Source organism: Peromyscus leucopus, chromosome 10 (assembly GCF_004664715.2).
Source record: "Peromyscus leucopus breed LL Stock chromosome 10, UCI_PerLeu_2.1, whole genome shotgun sequence".
Lineage (NCBI taxonomy): Eukaryota > Metazoa > Chordata > Mammalia > Rodentia > Cricetidae > Peromyscus > Peromyscus leucopus.
Window position 1 is genome coordinate 57,991,777 of NC_051071.1, and position 25,986 is coordinate 58,017,762.

The 25,986-nt window shown below is 35.6% G+C and overlaps 1 protein-coding gene across 4 annotated transcripts in view; it reads right to left on the reverse strand.

Annotated features, from left to right (window-relative positions):
* Gabra2 (gamma-aminobutyric acid type A receptor subunit alpha2) overlaps nucleotides 1–25,986 on the reverse strand; it is a 138,175-nt gene that overhangs the window by 45,993 nt on the left and 66,196 nt on the right. For all 4 annotated transcript variants that reach the window (XM_028862333.2, XM_028862400.2, XM_028862260.2 and 1 more), the window contains exons 5-7: nucleotides 7,457–7,677; nucleotides 5,773–5,855; nucleotides 402–545 (exon numbers count right to left, since the gene is read on the reverse strand). In XM_028862333.2, the coding sequence (XP_028718166.1) occupies nucleotides 402–545; nucleotides 5,773–5,855; nucleotides 7,457–7,677 (448 nt within the window). The remainder of the gene's footprint in view (nucleotides 1–401; nucleotides 546–5,772; nucleotides 5,856–7,456; nucleotides 7,678–25,986) is intronic.

The following is a 25,986-nucleotide window of genomic DNA, read 5'->3' on the forward strand; positions in this document are numbered from 1 at the left end:
TCCCAAAAATCAAGGGTTGAATAATCATAATTTATCCACAATAGGAGAAAAAATGAGAAAACTAGGGAAATTGTTTTCGCTACTTTAAAGATAAATGCTAAAGTTGACTGATCTGAGAAGATAAATATTTTTAAGTATGTATATAGTAAGTTTGTTTTAAAACATGGTTTCTGAAACTTGCATGCACATATAAGTCTCCTTGGCATCTTGTTGCAGAAGCTGTTTTAGTAAAGGAGTTATCTAAGGTTAGGAATGTCTCAAAAAGCTATCAAGAAATTTGTGCTGGTGTGTTAGACCATAGAGCTCAAGGGTAAAATGTTTTAAATTTTCTGACCTATTTTTAATTGTTTTAACCTACTAATTTGGGGGAACATTAGATTTATTTAGGAAATGTTACTAACCTGTGCTGGATTTAATAGTCTCCTTCCCAATTGACTGGCCCAGCAAATCATATTGATTTAACCTAGACCCATCAGGAGCAACTTGAACAGAGTCAGAAGCATTATAAGTCCAAATATAAGTGACTTCTGATGTTGTGTATGCATCTGTCAGAAACGAGAAACAAATATCGTAAACATTTGAATAAGAACACTAACAGAACGAGAGATCTGCCATTGTAGATTTCATAAAATCACTGTTTACTCACAGACAAGCATTGAATGATCACAGATTTAGAGGAAAATATGTACTTTGAATTTGTAACTTTAAAATTATAGGGATGAAGAAAATCAGGAGAACCAATCATGAACGTGGAAACGTTTTCATTGGTACTACTTTGAGAGGTGGTGATCAAATTCCTCTTTAGAGCCAATAAAAATCACTGGTCCCCAAGATGATCACAATGTTCCCTCAGTACCGAAGTCGCTGAGGAAGACATTGTGAGAAAAAGCAATGAAGATAGTCACACAGTTCATTTTAAAATGGTGACCCCCAGTGAAATTAAAATTGTAATCTAAAATACATTTTCTGTATATTAAAATTAAATATTAAAATTATTTAGTTAAAAGATAATGACTTTAGTTATCATGAATGAAAGCATTTCATTAGATAGAGCACTAATTGTTGACATAAAAAATGAAGCAGAAGATTGTGTACTTCCATCATATTATAGATTCATTTTGCAAACATATTCATTTATAAGTTAATTAATAAATACCAACATCATAGAGTACGTTGTAAAGCATTCCAGTTAAGTTGAGGATTAACAGAAAGGGGAAATGTATTTGACTAATGATGAAGAACTTATCAGAAATGAGCTTCCTCTGGAGTTGAGGCTTTAGCAATTCCCTCTGCAGATCTTTCCTTTGTCCCTCTAACTGTGCTGCTTATAACAGCTGAGAATCCTCACCCTTGTGCAGAGAGTCTCTTCCCAACTGCAAATAGGACAGGAATAATTCCTGCTCTATGGTCAGCCTTTGGAGAACTTCTTTGTACATTTGTTTATGTGGCTGCATGGAAAACGAAGTTTAGCATGATGGTGACATTCTCAACTGGGGAGGAAACAGGACCATCTTTTTTTCTAGCAATATATCTGCCTTCAGGTCCCCACGAGAGTTGAAATCATATTCCTTTTTTTTCCCTGTAAAATTTTTTGCACATAGTTTCATGGTACCGAAGTTGTCCTACTACTGAACTTAAGCTAAAGTCTGTGACCCAATTTGATTTCCATTCAAGTATCAGGTGCAACCCAGTAGATGTTAATATATATGCTTGTCATTAGCTGTATGATTTTTTTTTTTTTGGTTTTACGAGACAGGGTTTCTCTGTGTAGCTTTGATCCTTTCCTGGAACTCACTTGGTAGCCCAGGCTGGCCTTGAACTCACAGAGATCCGCCTGCCTCTGCCTCCCGAGTGCTGGGATTAAAGGCGTGCGCCACCACCGCCCGGCTAGCTGTATGATCTTTTAATGGCATTCAATTTTATATGACTTTTTTTTTAAGATTTATTTATTTATTTATTATGTATACAGTGTTCTGTCTGCATGTGTCCCTGCAGGCCAGAAGAGGGCACCAGATCTCATTACAGATGGTTGTGAGCCACCATGTGGTTGCTGGGAATTGAACTCAGGACCTTTGGAAGAGCAAGCAGTGCTCTTAACCTCTGAGCCATCTCTCCAGCCCCTTATATGGCTTTTTGAATGTTGCTACTAATACTAATATCAGTGAAATATTCCTTATATTTATACATGGATTTATGCATCCTCAAGTAAATTATGTTATGTTAAACAATACTTGAAATGTGATTCTAAAATTAGGTATAGATATACATATATATTTATAGATGTGTGTACATACTTTCATAGAGAAATATTCATATATTTTCACATGTGAAATCTAGTTTTTCTAGAGTCTAAATTGCCAATTAGCTAATTTCAAATAAATAATCACTTGTGATGCCACTGAAAACATTAAGTAATAAGTTAGCAATGTAGTTAACTAAGCACTCATTTATAGTTCATCAAGTGGCTTGTTTTGTTTCCCGCGTGAGTAAACATCATGGTCCCTTCTATAAGAGCATTTCCAATGATGCACAATTTCAAATATCAAACCAACATTGCTTGGATTTTCATATTATCATTAGACATAACTAACAGAAATGAAAGTCTATAAAAGTGATGATATTCTTTTAAAAACTATGAGATACAGATGAGCAAAGCCTATCTGATTCATTTGTTAGAATTCTCAATTAGTTCCTGTTAGGTTGATGACTAAGCTGTGTAAATTACATTCAATGGGCATATTGGATAATAGTCTGTGAACACATTATAGAAAATGGTTGATCCTTTGTATGCCTATTAGAAGAATTTGCTGCATTTCATTAAATAGTCTACAGTTTGTTTTTACATTTTTTACAGTAGTGAGAGGACAGGAAACAGAATGATATCCAATGCAGCTCAGAGGTTCACATTTATGCTCAAACCCACAGATGAGCCAGGAGGCCATCAATATGTTGATTAGTAAAGTATAAACAGAGAATATAGGCTAGAGACATGGGTCAGTAAAGAGCAAGTATTACTCCTCCAGAAAACCAGAGTTTGGTTCTCAGCACCCACACAAATTCCTGAAACTCCATCTTCTGGTGATCTGATGCCCTCTTTTGGTTTCTGTAAGCATCTACAGTCATGTGCACTTACCCCATACAAACATACAAACACACACATATATACATAAGGATCAGGCCCTCTGAATAGGAGAGACAGTTGATTGGCTTGATCTGTTTGGGAGGCATCTAGGCAGTGATACCAGGACCTGGGCTCCTTGCATGAGATAGCTGTTTGAAACCTGGGACTTATAAAGGGACGCTTGGCTCAATCTAGGGGGAGGGGACTAGACTTGCCTAGACTGAGTCTACCAGGTTGATCTCAGTCCTCAGGGGAGTCTTTGCCCTGGGGGAAATGGGAATGGGGGGTGAGCTGGGGATAAGGGGAGGGTGGTGGGAGAGGGGAGAACAAGGGAATCCGTGGCTGATATGTAGAACTGAATTGTATTGTATAATAAAATAATAATAATAATAAAAAGAAAAACAAAAAAAAGAAAAAAAATAGAAAAGAAAACATGTTTTTAAAAGGAGATGACAGTTTGTTTTACAACTTTCTTATAAATCCCACTTTGAAACTAGGATTTCACAAAGTGATTTTATTTAATTCATTCGAGCAATCTATGTTTGAATGCTAGTCTGCATTATACATAAGCATATTCACTGGCTTAAAACTCAGGAATCAATAAATATATTCGTAGATCATTTTAAACTTTGAACTTTTATCCTAAAAATGTAAGTTTTCAGTTTCTTTGGGGCTCATGTACAGAATATTGCAATACTTACATTCAAGGAGTTTCAAGTCAAATGAAATAATAAAAATATATAGGTGTAAGGTGATACAAGAAAAACGATAATGGATTTGAAACTGCACAAATACAGAAAAGATGCTTCTTTATTTGAGGAAGATGGTAAAGATCTAGAAATTCAATGATTTTAGAATAATGGTTCTTCTAAAAGAGAGGAAGAAATAGCTACAAGATAATGTCACAGTTGTTTCTGCCAAACTTTGTCTGTGCCAGCATGCTAAGATTGTTCTCTCCCATCACACTGCTGTCCATACTGCTAGCACAGATGCCTCAAGCACTTGCTATACACAAGGATAAATAAGAGAGTGAATAAACTTCTTGTGCTGTGTGTCAGAATATGAATGTGAAGAAAGCAAAATAAAATAAGTAATAATTGCATAGAAAAAGAATAAGGAACAGAAACTTTGCGTGTTGACCATGTGCATTCTGGATAGAGCAAACTATCATAATCTCAGGCACCCCACATCCTATTACTTTGTAGCTGCTCTCTGTGAAGCTTTCAATTTGAAATAAAACCATTCCAAGCAAATTTATCTCATTTTCAGTATTGAGGCATCTTGCCACTGACATCTGATGTCACAGTAACAATACCTCATCTACTGAAAACACTTGTCCTTCCCATATCATTACCGGATCTTGCATAAATTCTTTTGGGTGCCAAAGCTTTTCAAGTTTGTCTTTAATGTCACTTATGCAATGCAAATGAGTCTCTCTGCTGCATCTGTTCTGGTTTTCTCAACACTGTGTTTACGTTGTATAACATGACTGACTATCTTAAATAATATTGGAAGAAATGCCAGTTTTGAAGTGATGGTTCCCATGGCAATGAAGAAAGGCTTGTGGTTAAGCCCAGAGGAGGCTCTCAGAGAAAATTAAGAACTGACACCTGCTACAAGGATATACAAAGCAAACAAGCTTGAACCTCTCCACAAAATGGCCATCCTCAAAACAATAGAGGAATCTGCATTCTCGCACTGACCATTCTATTTTCATTGATTTGGTAGTCTGTGAGAAGATACATTCTTACTCACCCAATCAGCCATACATTTAATCAGGTTAGAAGTGGAACCTTCTATTTAACAGAAGTAAAAGGAAAGCCCAGAGTTGCTCAGAATGCACAAAAATGGGATATCAGAAAGAGCACAGTTTCTAAAAAGGTCAAGGAAGGAGGCATGTTCAGACAGAAGGAGGCTGCTCAGCTGCACTGCTGAATTAATCCTGAACCTGCCTGGAGTGTCCTGTGGGCCCAGAAAGATGATCTTACTTTGCTCTTTCCATTATTCCATAGTGTGAATACTTCTGCTTGACATATAAGATAGAACCCAGTGACCTAGAGAATGGCCAGAGGCGCAGAAACTTTTAGAAATATTCTATGTGCACAGAAGATGCTGAAGTGTAACCATCGAGTGTTGTCATCTTCATTAAATATATTTTGAGGAGAAAAAGAATTTCTCCCATCAGGTCAATGGTAGACAGACAACTGCACGGGTTTCATATCTTTCTCTGACCTTTGGAATAGCCAAATAGGAAACAAGGAGTAGAATCTGTCATATATAATTCACTCTAAAATGACAAAAATAACCTATTTTACATTTTTAACATGGTAGCACCACGAGAAAATATGAACAAAGTGTAATACTGACTCTACAACAGTCCTTGATTTAGTTTTATGCACAAACTAAAACACAGAGTTTATTAGTAGTAAAAGAAATCATGTTTTGGACTGAAAAAAGATGATGATAATACTTGAGTGAGTCATAGGACATTCCAATTAGTTGCTTTAAGGCATTAACCATGTCTTTCACTTGTGTATCATATTGATCAATTATTAAGCATCCAATAATATGGAAAAAACTGCATGATCCAACAGAGATGTTGACTACTGGTGACATTAATGATTTACACATACTTTTTCCCTTATACTTACAGCTTCCAAATTTCAGTGGGCATGAGTGTGCATCCATTGGAAAATCCTCCAAGTGCATTGGACATTCAGCTTGAACTGTAAGCCTAGAAGCCAAAATTCCACTCTTGGTTTAAGTGGATTTGCTAGTCAAGACAAATCACTTGTTACTGTTTTTAGTAAAATTGGAGTTTTATATTAGGTTTGTAGAGGTTTAAACACAATAAAAATAAATTATATATGTATTTGAAAAAAGGTTTGCCATTAACATCACTATCAATATTTAATAGCTGAAAATGCTGATAGCTCTATTATGGAAAGAGTGTCTTTTTTCTCATTATATCATCAACTATAGAGAAAAGTTGATGTAATACTTCAGTATATGGTTCCTTAAAGATATGCCGTTTTTGAATGAGTATCTTATGCTTATATAGGTAGATATGTATTGAGATATAGGTAAATATAGATAGATGTATCACCAAAAATACATTGTTCACAGTAATTCCTGGCTAAATTATGGATACAAGTCTATGAATATTAAAAATATATTTTCTATACCTGAGTATAATATAGAGCATAGCATATTCATAGAAAATCTGTTATGAACACTTCTAATTATTTCCATTTCACATAAGAGCAAAATTAATGAATAAGAACTAAGTTGAACTCAAAGACAAGTCTGTTTTAACTGAGCTGAGAAAAAGGCAGTCATCAGCCAACTCTGGCATGAAAGTCACACAGTATTTAAATAGAACCCTCTGTAACCATCCTTAACATTATATAACCTCTGGACCTTAATCCTTCAGAACAAATGGTTAAAACATAACATCATTAAGGCTGTAACATCTAAGCATTGCAATATTCAAAAACAGGGAAAGAATAACCCAGTGCAACCACTGTAGGCATTGGTCATCTAGAAATCAGTACTCAACAGCTTTAATTGCTGAAATCTAGTACTTAACTTGTCATTGTTATAAGACATTAAATGCATGGAACGTGATGTTTGTGTGCATATAGTGCTAATAGCAGCATTTTGTTCTTCAAATCCTTCATTAAGCATTAACTTTAGAATCTACACCATTTTAGTAAGTTCATAATTTTTGGTTTTCATGTCATAAGCTTATTTATTTTAAAATATTCATCAGAAATATATATCAAAATAATTGATCAACAACTAAACTACACATATTTCTATATTTTCAAGAAGAGATGAAATTGTTGTTACATAATTATTTTTAATCATAAAATAGTAATTTTATACGGTTAAGCTTAATACATGATTTCATTTAGCCAATTTACTTAATACATAAAAACTATAGCTTGTTTTTAATCTATAAAAAGCATTACATACATATTAATAAATATATGTGCTTAAAGATCATTTAAAATTGGATAGGCTACAAGATGGGATATGAAAAGGTAAATTAACGTGCTTCTACAGACAAATTTCTAGTCATATACTAAAGTGTTTTTAATTAAAATGGAATGTGAAGAATATAAAAAATATCAATTTTAATAACCAGGAGAAATTTAAGCTTAAAAAGTAAATTAATTTTAATTACTTACATGTCCAAACTTTTATAAAACAAAATATGAGAAATTCAGTAATTTTAGGAAAATGTTACACTTGTGCTACTATTTAAGGGTACCCTGACTAGCTGTTGAATACATAGTTTCACAGAGTCATTTATAGCATATCACAACTTACCTCATGGTGTATAGCAGTGTTCCATCATCCTGGATTCGAAGCAGCTTGTTGGGCATTGTCATGTTATGAGCCACTGACTTTTTCCCATTGTGAAAGAAGGTATCTGGAGTCCAGATTTTGCTAGCCATTAAATTGTTAAGTCGAAGGATATTCATAGGACCTTTAAATTTTAAACGCTCATCTTTCCATTTTTGTCTAAAGAAAACATCTATGGTGTATTCCTAAAATATAAAATGGCAATTCCTTTAAAAAATAGTAAACATTTTAGAATAAATAACACACTATAAAATTCAAGAAAGAGTGTATTATGAAGAGTTCACAGAAAGCTATATTGAGAGAAATAAAGTCATCAGATTATTAGTCCTTTAGGTTATGAGAAAATGTTTCCTATTACAATGGGGAAGAGTATGTACATTTGCATAATTAGCTACAGTCTTGCAAAAGAAGGGAACAAATTTACTTTGTCTTCCCCCTGTCAGTTGAACACTCTTAAAGTAACTGCATTACTTAGTGCATCATTTAAAGGTGCTGCCTGATGGTGTGTGTGTGAGCAGGTCTGTATGAGTTGTTTTATGTTATTCCAAGAGTAACTGATCAGGAAGCTTTCTAGTAGCATTAGTAAGTAAGCAAGAAATAAATAATTAAGAAACACCTTGTACATGTCTTGTCAGATCTGCAGGAGCCATCACTTTCTGTTGACAGTGATGCTGTTGAACATTGTTTTGTTTTTCTTCAATTCTTAACAAACGGTGATGCATCATCATGTCAGCCAAGTTAGTTAGTGAATGATGAACTCAAAAGCAGTAAATGATGACTTCAAAAAAGTTTGTTAAGTCAGTTAGGAATTTTTCAAATAATAATCACGTGAAGCATGTCTTTACAGTCATATACGCCAGCTCATGATTCTTATGCTATCAGTTTTCAATATTTCAGTTTAGCTGAATTCTGCTTCTCACTCACTTTCCCATTTCACTTTTTCCCTATGGCATATTTTCATTCTCTGTCTCCCTGTCTCTCTGTCTCTGTCTCTCTCTCACACACACACACTTTAGATGAAATATACACTTATAATGGTGATTACTATTACTAATAATCTGTTGGATACAAGTTTCTATTACTGTCTATATGTTTGTACAAACATACGTAAGTAATAGGAATGTTCTATTATACATCTTGAATTGGAAACTCAAAAACAATCTATTGTATGTAAAACCAAATCATCAAATCATCATATGCTTGAAAATAGGCATCTTAGGAAGTAATAGCTACACTTAAATAATGTTTTATTATATTAAAAGACAAGGTTCATATTGCAAACATCTACCCTTTGAACAAGTATAAATCAACACAAATTTGCCTAATGATCCATCGAAATGTTGGGGAGATGATGATGAGTATCACTCACAGATTCCCAACAGCAACAGGAGATGAACAGTGGCTCTGGGCTATGATCCTAATATCCAGGGGAACATTCCATAGCACAATCTTACCAACACTCTCTATGACCTAGATAATCACTTTTTAATGTGGAATTTCATTTAAATGGAAATAGAAAAGCTAAATTAAAAGAATCGTGCTTTCTTTATAATAAGCATCCATGCAATATTCCTTTCCATTAGAATTACCTAAAATTCCCAATCATGTGACATTTACTTTTGAAGGGAAATTAAATTTAAAACTTTTGCATAAAGCTTCAAACTTAAGTTTTCCACTTCTGGAAAATTAAGGTAAGTTTTTTATGTTTCTGAAGTTTTATATCCTTATGTTGTGGTGATCATATTCTGGAGACCAACAAAAAAGTATTCAAAGTTTACAAGCACAGAGTTAAAGGATAGCTTAAAAACAGTGTTTAAGAGCACTTCTTGTCCTTAAGACCAGTGTGCCTATCAAACCTCTCCAACAAGAAGAGTATCTTTGTTTCCTACTGTCTTAGTTTGGGCTTCTATTGCTGTGAAGAGACACCATGACTACTACAACTCTTATAACGAAAAAAAGTTTAATTAAGACTGGCATATGTTTCAGAGGTTTAGTCCATTCCTCTTGGTGAGAATCATGGCAGCCTACAGACTGAAATGGTACTGTAGAAGGAGCTGAGAGTTCTACATCTTGATTCTCCTCCAGGCAGCAGGAGACTATATGCAAGACTGGACAATGCTTGAGCACATAAGATCTAAAAGTCCACCCCCACAGTGATACTCTTCCTCCAACAAGGGCATACCTCTCAATAAAGCATATTGGCCAAGCATTCAATTTCTTAACTGTATTCTTTGTAAAATCAAAATCAAAAAGAAGATCCATATATTTCCAACATAGAACGGCACAGAATATACATTAATATGGTGATATTTTATTTGTACTGAAATGTGATTTTATTTGTACGTTAATAAATAAAGCTGCTTGGAGGTCAGAGCTAATAGTAAGCCATAGCAAAAGCTGAGTGGTGGTGGCGCACACCTTTAATCCCAGCACTTGGGAAGCAGAGCCAGGCAGATCTCTCTGTGTTCAAGGATACAGCCAGCATGGAGACACACACCTTTAATCTCAATACCAACGATAGAAGACCTGGAGGTCTGTACAGATGGGCAGTGATGAGGAGGTCATGTGGTTGGGTTTATAACTAATGAGAAGGCAGAAAAGAAAGTCTATAAGAAGACAGACAGACAGGAAGTAGTTCTCTTGCTGAGGAGGACAGCAGCAGCAGTGAAGGGTAAGGTTTTTAGCTCTTAGCTCTGACCTCTTGGGCTTTCATCTTTGCAATGGCTCTGTGTTTCTTATTTAACAAGACAGTTACATCTACACATTAACATTCCAAAACATAGGGAAAGTATAGCTAGAGTTTTCTCCAGTCCTGCCTGGCCCATGGTCAGGACAAATCTCTCTCACCCACCAGTCCCGCAGCTGCTCAGACTCAACCAAGTAAACACGCAGAGACTTATATTACTTATAAACTATATGAGCCATGGCAGGCTTCTTTGCTAACTGTTCTTATATCTTAAATCAACCCATTTATATTAATCTCTAAGTTGCCACGTGGCTCGTGGCTTACCAGTATCTTAACATCTTCTCATGGTGACAGCAGGCAGCGTCTCTCTGTTCCCAGAATTCTCTTCTCTCCTTGTCCTGCCTATACTTCCTGCCTGGCTACTGGCCAATCAGTGTTTCATTTATTAACCAATCAGGGCAACACATTTAACATACAGAACATCCTGCAGCAGGAAAGGAGCAAGTGAGGAAATACTGAACCAACGAAAGACCGAAAACCAGCTGTGTAAACTCCAAACTCTGCATCTCCATCTCCATGTCCGATGTCAAAATCCTCTTCAGATCTCCACTCCTTTCAGCTCTGTTGACCACAACACACTTCTTTCTTATGGGCTGGTTACACTTCTTGTTAGCTGCTTTCCTCAGCAGGTACCCGCAACTCCAGCATCTCTAACATCTTGGGGTCTCTAAAGCAGACCAGGCTTCATCTTCACAGCTTCACAGAATGGCTATTCTAGGCTTCCATGAAGGGACACCCCAGGTACATTCCTAGCCTCAGTGGCTCTCCTTGGCCACAGAGGGAGATTCCACAACCCTTTTCTTGTATCCTTACTTCTAAAACCAGAAACACATGGCCAAAGCTGCTGAGTTCTGCTGCTTGCTGAGGTTAGAACATGGCCTCCTCATGCAATTACATCTTCACCAGTTTTTTTGTCTTTGGTGGCTTCCTTTTCACCTAAGCTTGACTGTCCTAGAACTCATTGGTCTTGAACTTAGAGATTTGCCAAGCCTCTGCCTTTTGAGTGCTGCGATTAAAGGCCTGCAACAACATTCCCAGCTCTAAACTTTTCTTTAATTCCTTTTCAGAAGTTAGAAATTTAGCTGGGTAGGATCTTGTCCTGAGGTCACCACACTCCTTTTACCATTTTTTTAAAATTGGTTGAACACATGAATTAACTCCATTCCACTTCAAGGTGCTCCTTTTCTCCTCAAATTTTACATTTTATGCTTTTCCTTACTCGGCTTGCTCATTTTCTTTATAAACTTTCATTAGAGTAAACACTAACAGTGAGATGACAGAGGCAATACTAGGCTGTTTTGAGAATTTTGTTAGCCAATGCAATTAATCCAAAATGCTTCATTTTAGCCTCAGGCAGCTTCAGATAAGGGCAAAAATCAGGTACATTCTCTGCCAAAATAGCATAGGAAGAGTCTTTAGGCCACATATTAAAATTCTTCACCTCTGAAACCTCTTGAGCCAGGACCCTACAGTTTAAATCACCCTTAGCATTATAGTCATCCATGTTCTTACTAGTATGGACAATTAAGCCTTGCTTAAAGCATTCTACTGCTTTTCTAATTCAGTATTTATTTCAAAATCCATATTTCTCTAAAAAGAAAGCACAGTCAGGCCTATCAAAGTAATATCCCAGTCCCTGGAACCTAGTTCTGTCTTAGTTTGTGTTTCTATTTCTATGAAGAGACACCATGACCATTGAAGCTCTTATAAAGGGAAACATTTAATTGGGGCTAGCCCCCAATTTCAGAGATTTAATTCACCATGGTCATGGCAAGAAGCATGGCAGCATGCAGGCAGACATGGCAGTGGAGAAGGAGCTGAGAGTTCTGCATCTTGATCCACAAGCAGCAGAAGGAGACCGTGTGCCATTGGGCATAGCTTGAACACACAAAACCTCAAAGCCTTCCCCCACAGTGACACACTTCTTCCATCAAGGCCCCCGAATAGTTCCACTCCCTATGGGACAAGCTTTCAAACACATTATTCTATGAGGGCCATTTATATTCAATACACTACACCTGCTCCCACCAGGCGAATTGGTTACATTTTAGGCAATGTTAACAGCCCACATTCCCTGCCATTTCCCCAAAAGGACAAACTCAGCCTGAGCTTTATTTTTCTTTGATCACTTGGAACTGAAGCAAATCTCTTTGCTCCTGTACAAAGCATTGCAATATTGGAAGACAATGTCAATCACTAGTGTATGTTTGCTAGTTTGACTTCCAAGAATCTTACAAGTTTTCCAGAATGGGATGGGGCATTCACATATACTTTACATTATTTTGCTTCCAGACATAAAAATGTCTAAAAAACATTACAAAGATGTTGAGTTGACTCAGTGAGAATGGATACTTGCTGTCCAGGAAGATATTAACCAGTTAGGTTTCAGTAGCTCACATGTTAAAAACAACAAAGCAATTCTTGCAAATTGTGCTCTGACCTGCACATGAGCTCTCTCTCTCTCTTTTCTCATCTATCTAGCACACAAAAACTTAATTAATTAATAATGTTACAAACACCTTGTAACTATTATCCAAAAGAACATTCAAACCTCACTCCTTTGTTTATTCATTCTCAGTTAACCTCCTCTGATCCCTGAAGAACTGTTTTTCATGAATTTGGCACTTATCAGTTTCATTCATGTGCTTACAAATGTAAAATATATGTCATCACAATTTAAATACTGATATAAATGGCATTCTTAGCTATATCACTGACAGTAATTATTTATATTCTATATAACACTTGGGTTCATTTTTATTGGCATAAGTCACTGTATTAGAATATTATTTCACAATATAGGTATCTTTCCTTGCCCTTAAATGTTTTCTCCATTTCCAGTTGGTCAATGTCACAATCTCACTGTGAACATTCTTTTTCAACCCTCCCATGCAAAGTTATGAGAGCTAGTTACATGACTAGTATAAATGATTCAGAGTACTACCAGACAGATGTCTGTAAATTTTTGAACTAATAAATTCCACCTGTCTTTTAAAATACTTTGATATTTTATTAATTGTGCCTTCATTTCATTTAATTAGTTTCTTTTTATGTTGATTGTGTCTTATAAAGGTACAGATGCACTTTACATATTCTATATTATACAGCATCTATGTTATATAGCAGGACAAAATATATTACTCTAAAATAAATAACAAAGATATATAAAACATCATGTATGTATTCATAATATTGCTGTAAAAATGAACTACCTCTCCTTTTCACATTTAGGATTTTCATACATCCATTTACTGTGTGTGTGAGACATAAAGAATAATTTTGTTACTGTTCATTTAAAAATATTTGGTAGTTTCCATTTTGGCTTTTCTCAGTTTTACATTGTAAATATTATGACTATATATTTGTATTTATAAATGTATTGTTTTACCATATTTATGTTTTATCATTTTCTCATCCTACTACAGTTGATATGAGACTAATAAGAATTTATAATGTACTAAAGATTTTAGGAGAAAGATTTTGTTGTAGAATCTAGCCATCTCTATAATCTACAATAATTCTGTCTACTTACATTTATTGTTACATTAGTGTTGGGCATGCCCCCATGCTATATTGTTTTAATGGAGACATGAAGTGATGAGACTAGAAGAGAAAATATATAGAGTCTTTATGAGTGAATGGTGAAAACAAATAAGAGAGAGTATTACAGAAAAGGAATCATAAAAGGCACATTTATGTGGGTGTGGGGGGGTGTGTGCATTCAAAGTATAGAAATAATATTTAAACTTCCAGAAGAGTTGAGAAGCACAAAAATATCAACAATGTCAAATAGTGTTAAAACATAAGGAAATCTTAGGATTAGAGAGTAGAGAAAATTCTGTAGCTTAAAAGAATAGCCATTTGTTATAGGTGCCACAATCATGAAGGAGTATGGTTTATCTATCCTGGGCTCAGGTTGATCTTAGGTGGGTTTGCCTTTTTGGATCAGATAATCACTCACAAGACTACCATCCCATAGGAACACAGGAGTAGCTCAGCTTAGCTTGAAGTGTTTCACCATTTCTCATCCTCCTTCAGGAATTATGGGTCATAAACTTACTCTTTCAGAACAATGACAAGAACACACACACACACACACACACACACACACACACACACACACACACACACGTTCAAGCTATTGCTCATGAGCTCATGAAATGTTTCCCAGCAGAAGTAAGTTACCCACTTGAGCTGGCTTACAAGTAGGGTTAGAGATGACTCTTTTCTTTGGGGGATGACTGTATACTTAAGTGTGAAAGACACAAAAGTATGTAAAAATCTAGGGCTGGGATTCAGTCTTCGTAACAGAAGATACTAACACTATGTGGAAAAAAACTGAAAAGATGCTTTTCAATGAATAATTTGAGCACATCTGAAACCTAAATGAAATTTACATTATCTAAGCCTAGAGATGCATCAAATTCTAATTAGGTATGTGTCACTTGAAGCAAAAAAACTATATCTAAATAAAAAGCAATCCTGTAAGCAGAAGGTAATCCACTGAAAATGGTGGTATATGAATTGTAATAAACATATCATTTATATGTTGTATGAAAATTAGAATTTTCATTCTTATAAAGCATCAATCTCTATATATATTTACATATAAAGTATATATACATATATATAAATCTTTATATATATAACGATTTTCATAAAGCTATATATAAATCTTTATATAAAGATTCATATAAAGCTTTGCCAAACGTAAAGCATAGTGTATCTTACGTAAGACAAAACTGGCAGTTTTCCTGTACCAATTAACATATTCTGATTGTGTTTTTAAGTTCATCCATAGAGATATAACTGAGCATGGTTGAGTAGTGTGCTTCCTTTCAGTGGACTGTGAGAATGCCAAGTTAGATGAGTTTTGATTAAACTAGCTTGAATTAAGTGGGAAAATGCTCTTAACAAACTAAAATTATGACATAGTAAAATGAAATATTAATAAATTGCATAGAACAAGTGGAAAATAGAAATATATGCCATTCTGTGCCTTCATTGGACACATAAAAATGATAAACTATCTCCAAAATTTGTAAGTGTATATTTCTAATAGTTATTCAAAATATAGCTAAGCTTACTTTTGAACACTGTTTAATGAAAAAAACAAAACAAAACCATTGCAAGTAGCAAGTCATTTTAAAGTCTAAGCATCTGGAATGTGAAGACAAACATCTAAAATTGGTGGATAGGTGTTACAAATGCGCATCACAATTCAGGAGCCAGCAGCCACTGTTGAGAGTACACAACAAAAGCATGGTTCAGAAGAAAGGAAACAAAAAGGACATACATATTTTTAGCACACCTACAATTTAAATAAAAGAGAAATGTAATTGATGATTGAGTAACGATGCAGAACTGAAGGTCGGTACAGCTCAGGGTTTAGAGGGAAATCCTTAATGGAAAAAAAAAAAAAAAAAAAAAAAAAAAAAAAAAAACCACACACACACACACACACACACACTCAATCATTTTTATCTTTTTTTTAGATGTGATAATAAAGTAAATAAATACCTTCTTTCTAAGCGTTTTATGGGTAGAACCCAAACAAATATGCTGTCTACATGTGATATTTTTAAAAACACTAAAATTCTCCATTTACACAGCAAACTTCTTTAGTGTTATTTCCATAATTTGTCCTGCAAACAAGGAAATCGCTCTCTTCTGCACAGCCTGCTACATAAACACAATTTCAAGGACCCATTAACTTAGCAAAGATGGCATATTCTTTAGCGCTGAATTGCATTAAATATAAGTCAATGCTCATAGCCAATTTCTGAAAAATTATATCTACTCACTAAAACATAACCAAATTGTAGGACTGATCCCTGAATGATTTCTCATTTACTTGAAACTAGTAAGTGTATTTAAAAGTACTAAATTTATTTAATTATTCCCCTTCTTTTGCTAATAAAGGCTAACTTCTGCAGAGTAAATTCCAATCATTGTATTTCTCCTACAATCAAGGAAAATGTGGTTAATGAAGGTGATATATAATAACTGAAAATAAACCTAAAATAAACAAGAATATTTAGCCTCAGACTCATGAGTTTGTATTTGAAGGGAGTTAACCAACAGACTTAAAGTATTAATATCACAAACATCTCAAAAGGTAGGACATTTAAGATCAACAGAATATCAATAAAACCAATTGGTATAAGATTGTAAAGTCTTGTACACAAGCATTTTCAATCAAACAGAAACTTTAAAAAATAACACAGTCATTTTAACAATGTGGAGATGAAATAATTGGAATTTCCCTTTGCAGTTAATGGTCAGGAAATTTAAATAATTAATGGGAGAGTGATACAGTACAGTTATATTCTTACAGTATATTATTAAAGCGTACCTAACAAAAGTATTCAAAAATCGCTTATGAATAGAATGAAGGGATAGCAAATCATCCTGAAATAATTTATGTCATTTAAAATTTGTAATTATTTTATTAAATATTCAAATTATCTCTATCACTTGATGAGAAATGTTTCAGCATCAAAATTCAAATTCCTAAAATTCTAAATTTCACTTCAAACAGTATGCTTCCAAATATTATATTTTCATTATGTCATATATACCCACTCCCTTTTGAGTCAGGATATACAGTGAAATACCCCCTTTTCATAGACCAATAAAGGGACAATGGTCACAGATATGGAAAATTAATGGACTATGGGAAATTACAGGAATAAATACTGAGACTTGAGTGTTATTATCTCTGAATAAAATGTCTCTTTCATATTTTCTGCTTCTCAGTGTTGGGGAAACTGGAAATCCTGGTTCACAAAAATGAAATGGGTCCTTCTCTTCCACACAACATGAAAATGAACTCAAAAGAGATGTCAGATCTGAACATAAAACCTGAAATTGCAAAGTTTCTAGAAAAATAAAATAACTGTTGGAGAGTGGTCTTCTTATAGATTTCCTTTATTATCAAATATTTAAGAATGTGTATACCAAATATCTAAGTAACAAAAGCAAAACTAACCAAGAGAAACTAAAAACACATTTAAAAAGTTGAAAAATGTATATATTGAGAGAAACATAACTCAGTAACAGAACAATACAATTTAAATAAATGACTCAAAATCCTAAATGTTGAACTTTTTAAATAAAACATTAAAAGTAGCTTACACATATATCAAAAGTGGTTTGATATCACTCATCACAAGGAAAATGAAAATCACAAAGATATGTGATTTTACTTATATAAAAAAGATTTTACTTTTATGAAAAAGGGAATAAAAAAGAAAACAGTTCAATATTGGCTTAGGCATAAAGAAGAGGAGCTCTTTCTTGCACAGTAACGGTGAGGGTCAAAATTAGTACAGCCATGTGGAAAACAGGATTGAGTTCCCCACAAAGAAACTATAAGTATATGCATCAAGAAAAAAAATATCTTCTTTGCACACCCCAAACAAACTCAATTACAAGATCAAAAGTTAAAATAGTGGTACATAATACAAAATGTATGCTAAGAATTGCTTCTTAAATTAGGCAGATTATGGAAATTTCTGGTGAACAGATTATTTAATCTGTTTTTATTTCATTTGAATTTTGGCAAGTGTGATAGTAATAGAACCAACCTGCCAAAATTCTTAGAAAGATGAAAGGAAATAATATATGGAAAAGTCTCTGGGAAAGAGTTGGATATCGGGGGAAGGCACACTGGCACAGATCTCCTTTAAGATGTTATCCACTCTTTCAAAACAGAGAAAAACTGTCGACTGAAAAACAAAAGCAGCAACAAATGGCCAAGGACTAAGGACTGGCTCCATAGATGCCGTAACAAAATGCCATCAGATAACCAGCCATGTAGAGTTTACATTAACTGCAATTAAAAAAATAAGAGAAGTCCCATGAATGCCCAATATTTATATAAAAGGGGTCTATAATACAAATGGCATTGATTGTAAGGACAAAATCAGTTGACTGCCCATCCCCACTGCTGTGCCTCTGCCACAGCTTGTGCAAATACCCATTAATCAAGAGCAGGCCATGCCAGTCAGAACAGGTGCAGACCACAGGAATCTGAAGAATAAGTTCAGGCCACACCAGCCAGAAGAACAGAGAGGTAAACTTAGGCAGACTCACTGCTGGACCAGAGACCAGATCTGCCATTAGAACTTCAGATAGACTGCCTACTCATGAACTTCCTCCACTCTCTCAGAGACCCCCACCCACATACTCTCTCCATCCCCATTCCCTTCATCATTACCATGTCCTAACCCCCCAACTTGAGTAAAGTCCTACTGCTGGAACAAAGGCCAAGTTAACAGCTAGAAGCCTCCAACTTGGAAGGAAATACCTGCTGGCCCAGAAGTCAGGCAGGCTGCCAGAAATCCAGACCACAAAGGCTAGAAGACCAAAGAGGAAACAAACCAAGGAACAAAACACCTATCCAACAAAGACACACTCAGAAATCAGCACCTAGACCTAAGCATATGAAACCTAGATGCCTATATGCCAGTGTAAGAACATAATCCACAACAGTCAAGGCAATATGTCAGCACCAGAGCCCAACTATCCCACTACATCAAACATGACTATTCCAGCACAGCTGAGACACCAGAAAATGAACTTAAAACCAACTTTAGGAGGATGATGATTTAGGAAATGAAAAAATACCTTAAAGAAATGCAAGAAAACACACACACACACACACACACACACACACACACACACACACCACAATTAGGGGGAATAAATAAATCCCTCAAAGAAAGCCAAAAAGCCATAAATATTTGGAGAAAATGAATCAATCCCTTAAAGGAAACCAAGAAACAAACAGTGGAAGGAAACAAATAGAACTGCTCAAGGCCCTGGAAATAGAAGCAATAAGGATTATGCAAACTGAGAGAATTCTAGAAATGGAAAATCTAAGTAAGCTAACAAAAACTAGAGATGAAAGCATCACCAACAAAATACAAGAGATGGAATATGAGAGAAACTTGGGCATTGAAGATACCATAGAAGCACCAGATGCATAGGCTAAAGAAAACATTAAATCTCAAAATCTCCTAACACAAAATTTCCAGGGAATCTGGGATACTTTGAATGTCCAAAGCTAAGAATAATAAGAACAGAAGAAAGAGAAGAATCCCTGCTCAAAGGCCCAGAAAATATTTTTAACAAAATCTTAGAAGAAAATTTTCCTAACCTAAAGAAGGACATGTCTATAAAGGCAAAAGAAGCTTACAGAATACCAAATAGATTAGATCAGAAAAAGAAAATTCCCTTGTCAAATAATAAAAAACAGCAACAACAACAGCAAAAAAAAAAAAAAAAAAACCCACTAAGTATACAGAACAAAGAAAGAATATTAAAAGCTGCAAGGGGAGAAAAAAAGCTGCAAGGATAAAAAAAGGCCAAGTAACATACAAAGGCAGACCTATTAGAATTACACCTGACTTATCAATGAAGACTTTAAAAGCCAGAAGGGTGTGGACAGATGTTAAGAGACCACAGATACCAACACAGACTACTAGAGATCATCATAGATGAAGAAAACAAGATATTCTATGACAAAGTCAAATTTAAACAATATCTATCCACAAAATCAGCCCTATAGAAGTTACTAGAAGGAAAACTCTAACCCAAGATGATTAACTACACCCATGAAAACACAGGCAATAAATATTCTCACACCAGCAAAACACAAAGAAGGGAAACACACACACACACACACACACACACACACACACACACACACACACTACCACCATCAACAAGATAACAGAAATTAACAATCATTGGTCATTAATAGCTCTCAATGTCAATGTTCTCAATTCTCCAACAAAAAGACACAGGCTAACAGAATGAATACAAAACAGGACCCAACCTTCTGCTGCATACAAGAAACACACCTCAACATCAAGCCCTTCACACCTCAGAATAAAGGATTAGAAAAAGATCTTCCAAGCAAATGGACCCAAGAAGCAAGCTGGTGTAGCCATTCTAATGGTAACAAAATGTATCGCCAACCAAAATTAATCAAAGGAGATGGAAAAGTACACTTCATACTCATCAATAGAAAGATACCATCTCAATTCTGAACATCTATGCTGCAAACACAAGGGCAATCAAGTTTGTAAAAGAAACACTACTAAATCTTAAATCACACATCAAGCCTCACATTAATAGTGGGAGACTTCAACACCCTACTCTCACAGGTCATCCAGACAAAACTGAACAGATTAATAAGGGAACTAACAGAAGTTATCCAATGAACGGACCTAACAGATGTCCACAGAACATTTCACCAAAACACAAAACAATATACCTTCTTCTCAGAACCTCACAGAAATTTCTCCAAAATTGATCACTCAGTCACAAAGCAAGTCTCAACAAATAGAAAATTGAAATAACCCCCTGCATCCTATCAGACTAACACAGATTAAAGCTGGATTTCAACAACAGAAAAAAAAAGAGAAAGTCTGCAAACACAAAAAACCTCATGGAAACTGAACATCTCTCTACCGAATAATGACTGGATCAAGACAGAAATAAAGAAGGAAATTAAAGACTTCCTAGAATTCAATGAAAATGAATGCACAACATACCCAAACTGACAGCACACAATGAAAGCAGCACTAAGAGGAAAGTTCATAGCACCAAATGCCTAAGTAAAGAAATTGGTGAGCTCTCACACTTGCAACTTAACAAGGCACCTAAAAGCTCTAGAAGGAAAAGAAGCTAACACACCCAAGGAGAGTAGACAGTGGGAAATAATCAAACTGAGTGCTGAAATCAGTGAAATAGGAACAATGAGAACAATACAAAGAATCAATGAATCAAAGAGTTGGTTCTCTGAGCAAACTAACATGATAGATAAACCCTTATCCAAACTAACTGAAAGATATAGAGAGACTATCCAAATCAACAAAAAATAAAATAAAAGAAGGATATAACAATAGACACCGAGGAAATTGAAAGAATTAAAGAACCACTAGGACATACTGTAAAAACCTATACTCCACAAAATTAGAAAACCTAAAAGTAATGTACAATTTTCTTTCCAGAGATACCAGTTACTAAAGTAAAATCCAGATCAGATAAACAATGAAAACAGATCTACACCCCTTAAGGAAATAGAAGCAGTTAAATCTCCCACCCACACACACAAACCACCCCCTCCCCAAAAAAAATCCCAGGGCCAGATAGTTTTAGCTCAGAATTCTACCATACTTTAAAAGAAGAGCTAATACCAACACTCCTCAAATTTTTCCACAAAATAGAAACAGAAGGAACATTACCAAATTCCTTTTATGATGCCACAGTCACCTTCATACCCAAACCATACAAAGATTCAACAAAGAAAGAGAATTACGGACCATTTTCCTTCATGAACATAGATGGAAAATGCTTAATAAAATACTTGCAGATCCAAGAACACTTCAAAAAGATCATCCACAATTATCAAGTAGGCTTCATCTCAGAAATTCAGGGATGGCTCCACATAAGAAAATCTATCAGTGTGATCCACCATATAAACAAATTGAAAGAAAAAAAGATTGGGTTTATTTCATTAGATGCTTAAAAGGCCTTTTATAAAATCCAACATGCCTTCATGATAAATGTCTTGGAGAAATTAAGGTTACAAGGAACATACATAAACATAATAAAGGCAATTTACATCAAGCCTAAAATTAGTAACAAGATAGGCTGACCACTCTCTCCATATCTATTCAACATAGTAATTGATATTCTAGCTGGAGTAGTAAGACAATTAACAGAGATCAAAGTGATACAAATTGAAAGGAGGAAGTAAAAGTATCTCTATTCACAAATGTTATGATAGTATACATAAGCGATCATAGAAATTCTACCAGGGAGCTCCTACAGCTGATAAACACCTTCAATGAAGTGGCTACAAAATTAACTCAAAAATATCAGTAGCCCTCCTATGACAAACAGGCTGAGAAAGAAATCAGAGAAATAAAACTTTCCATAATAGCCACAAAGAATATCTCAGGGTAACTCTAATCAAGCAAGTGGAAGACTTGTATAGCAATAATTTAAAATCTTAAAAAAAAACTAAAGAAGATATCAGAAGATGAAAAGGACTCCAGGTTGATGATTCCATAGGATTAATAGGTTAAAAATAGCCATCTTACCAAAAGCAATCTACAGATTCAGTGCAACCCCCATCAAAACTCCAATACAATTCTTTAAAGACCTTGAAAGAACAATACTCAACTTTTTATGGAAAAACAAAAACCCAAGACAGCTAAAACAATCCTGTACAATAAAAGAACTTACAGACGTATCACTATCCCTATTTCAAGCTGTACTACAGAGCTATAGTAATACAAAACACAGAGAATTAGAATAAAAACAGACAAGTTGTTAAATGGAACATAATCAAAGACTCAGAAGTAAACCCACACATCTATGGACACCTGATTTTTGATAATGAAGCCAGAAATAAACAATGGACAAAGAAAGCATCTTCAATATATGGAGCTGGTCTAACCAGATGTGAGCACATTAAAGGCTACAAATAGAACTATATCACTCTGCACAAAACTCAAGTCTAATTGGATCAAAGACCTCAGCACACATCTTGATACACTGAATCTGATAGAAGATAAAAAGAAGAGTATCCTTGAATGCATTGGCACAGGAGACGAGTTTCTGAACAGAATACTGGTAGCACAGTCACTAGCATAAACAATTAATAAATGAGACCTCATGAAGCTAGCAAGCTTCTGTAAGGAGAGGACAGAGCTAACAGTACAAAATGGCAATGCACAGGATGGCAAAAGATTTTCACCAACTCCACATCCAACAGAGGGCTCATATTCAAAATATATAAAGAACTCAAGAAAATAGACATTAAAAAAATTAATCCATTTAAAGATGGTGTACAAATCTAAACAGAATTCTTAACAGGACTCTCCAATGGCCACTTAAAGAAATGTTCAACATCATTAGGCATTAATGAAATGCAAATCAAAAGGACTTTGAGATTTCATCCTACACCTGTCAGAAAGGCTAAGATGAAAAACCACAAGGGACAGCTGATGCTGGCAAGGATGTGGAGCAAGGTGAACACTCCTCCATTGCTAGTGGGAGTGCAAACTAGTACAGCCGCTTGGGAATCAATAGAACAGTTTCATAGAAAATCAGGAATCAATCTACCTCAAGACCCACTCCTGGTCATATACCTAAAGGATGCTCCATCCTTCCTCAAAAACATTTGCTCAACTATTTTAGTAGCAGCTTTATACACAATTGTCAGTAATTGGAAACTAATGTCCCTCAACTGAAGAATGGATAAACAAAATGTAGCACATTTACATTTACACAGTGGAGTATTACAGAGCTATTAGAAAAATGACATCAGGAAATTTGCAGGTAAATGAGTGGAACTAGAAAAAAAAAAAACATCCTGAGTGGGGTATGCCAGATCGAGAAAGACAAACATTGTATGTACTCACTCAGAAGTGAATATTAGCTGTTAAGTGAGGGATGAGCATGCTTCAATCCACAGTCCCAGAGAAGCTAAGTAGAAGGAGGGCTCAAGGGGAGACCCATGGAAGAGAAAATAGAATACCAGGGAAGAGAAAATAGAATAGGTTTTGGTGATGAACTGGGTGCAGGTGGGAATGAGAACCAGAGGAATCTGGTAAGGGAAAGTGATGAAGGGAGAGAGTCCTGGGAGAGACTGGAATTGCAGGGCATTTGGGGAGTGAGGTAGAAACCTATTGCAATGGAAACTCCATGGAATCTACTAGAGTAATCCTAGCAAAGACTCTAGTAATGGGAGATATGGAGCCTGGACTGGTTATCATCTCTAACCAGGCAAGCTTTCCATTGGAAGGACTTGGATACCAACCCAACCACAAAACTTTTGAACTATAATTTGTCCTGCCTGTAAGATGTGTTTTGGTAAGTGGGAGTGGCCAAGCAACGACTGGTCCAACCTAAGACCAATGCTTAAAGAGGGAGCTCCTATCTGATACTGCATAGAGAGCCAGTAACCAGAAACTGAATAGCCCAGAAATGTAGGATAGAACCAAACATGACTGGCCAAAAAAGAAAAAAGTCAATGATGTAATTGCTAATGGTATTCTGCTGTACTCATAGACTGGAGCCTAGCATAATTGTCATCAGGGAGGTTTTGTCCAGTAAGTGCTCAGAGCAGATGCAACCAAAAATGAGGAGGAGCTCAGGCCATCATGCTGAAGAAGGGGAGGGAGTACTGTAGGAGCCAGAGGTGTCAAGGATAGCACAAGAACACAGCTCTGGGGCTCACTTAGCTACAGCAGCCTTCCTAGCCAGACTATTAATACTTTCCCAGCCCCGCTCTCCTGAATATTCACAGCTCTTGTGGTAGTGAACTTCACATTTCACTATCAATTTGTGCTAAAGGATTATTCATTCTTCAACTAGAGGACTTTTTGCCCTCCTCAGCTAAACTTCCTTTCCTACAAACCATTGAGAATTCTAGATGTTTTCTCTATAATCCCTTTACTACCGTGCTTATTTATAACTTTTTTGATAAAACCATTATCATGCTCTTTTAAAATTAGTTAGTTTTAGCACCCTCACTCATTTTACTGTGATTCATTTGAGGGCAGACCCTTGTTCTATTTACATACCTCTCGTCCCAAGTTTGTCAGGGGCACATTATCTGCTTATTAATTCTATCAAATTATATAAACACAACTATGCCAAGACAATGATCTTTACATTCCAGGATACAAAGTCACCCACACTCATACCATACACACACACACACACACACACACACACACACACACACACACACACGTAAGAAAACTACAAAGTGAAGTACAAGGAAAGATTTGCTATTTGAAAGACAGCAAAAAAAGCACTAGAGAAAATTAAATTTGAGTGTAGCCTTGACTACATAAAAAAAAAAAAAATCCAGTTGGCAAAGCAGTAGATCAGTATAACAAGTATGGGAGGAATTATGTACAAGGGCAGCAAGCTGTTAGTGATAATGGCATGCTCGGAGAACAGTGAGAAGTTCAATGCCATCTTTAAAAATAAAAGCCTCACTGAGAGGTATAATGCCTTATAACGGCTGCCCTCTGCAGCACCTCCTTCTCAGCCATGCTGCTTAAAAACCTTGCCTCCACTCTTTCTCCACTTCCTCACTTCCCACATGCCCCTGCCCACTGCAATCTGGCTGCTTTTGCCACCATCAGCAAACACCTCCTGGTTCTTAATCTAATGACATATTTAAGTAATTTTTCCCTCAGCTTTGCCTTAGGAAAGGAGATAGTTTTCATCTCACTACTTTTGCAATACTGTCCTCTACGGATATTCTTTAAGCCGCATCTTCTTCTTGTTGTTGCTACTGTTGGAATCCCACTGTGGGATCTGAGATCATCTCATGTCTGCCAGGCTATCTGCAAGGTATGCCCTGGAAATTGGACGGGTGTTGACAGCAATGGATAAGATTTATTCTTCTTAATCTACACATTCAATTTCTGGATTACTTGCCTAAACAGAAAGACACCTCCAGACTTGCAGTCTAGGAATCAAGCATCCACTCTCTGAATTTCTATTCACTTATTTGTGTTTAGAATCTAACCTTTTCACTCAGGTTAAATTCAAGTTTTGCTGTAAAGATGAACATTTTGTATTTAAATTTGTATGTGTGTCCTATGTGTCTTCGTCTCTGTGTGTTTGTGTGTCTGCCACCTGTCTATAAATTCTTGTGGAGACCAGAAGAGGGTGTCAGATCCCCTGGAGCTAGAGTTTTCTGGCA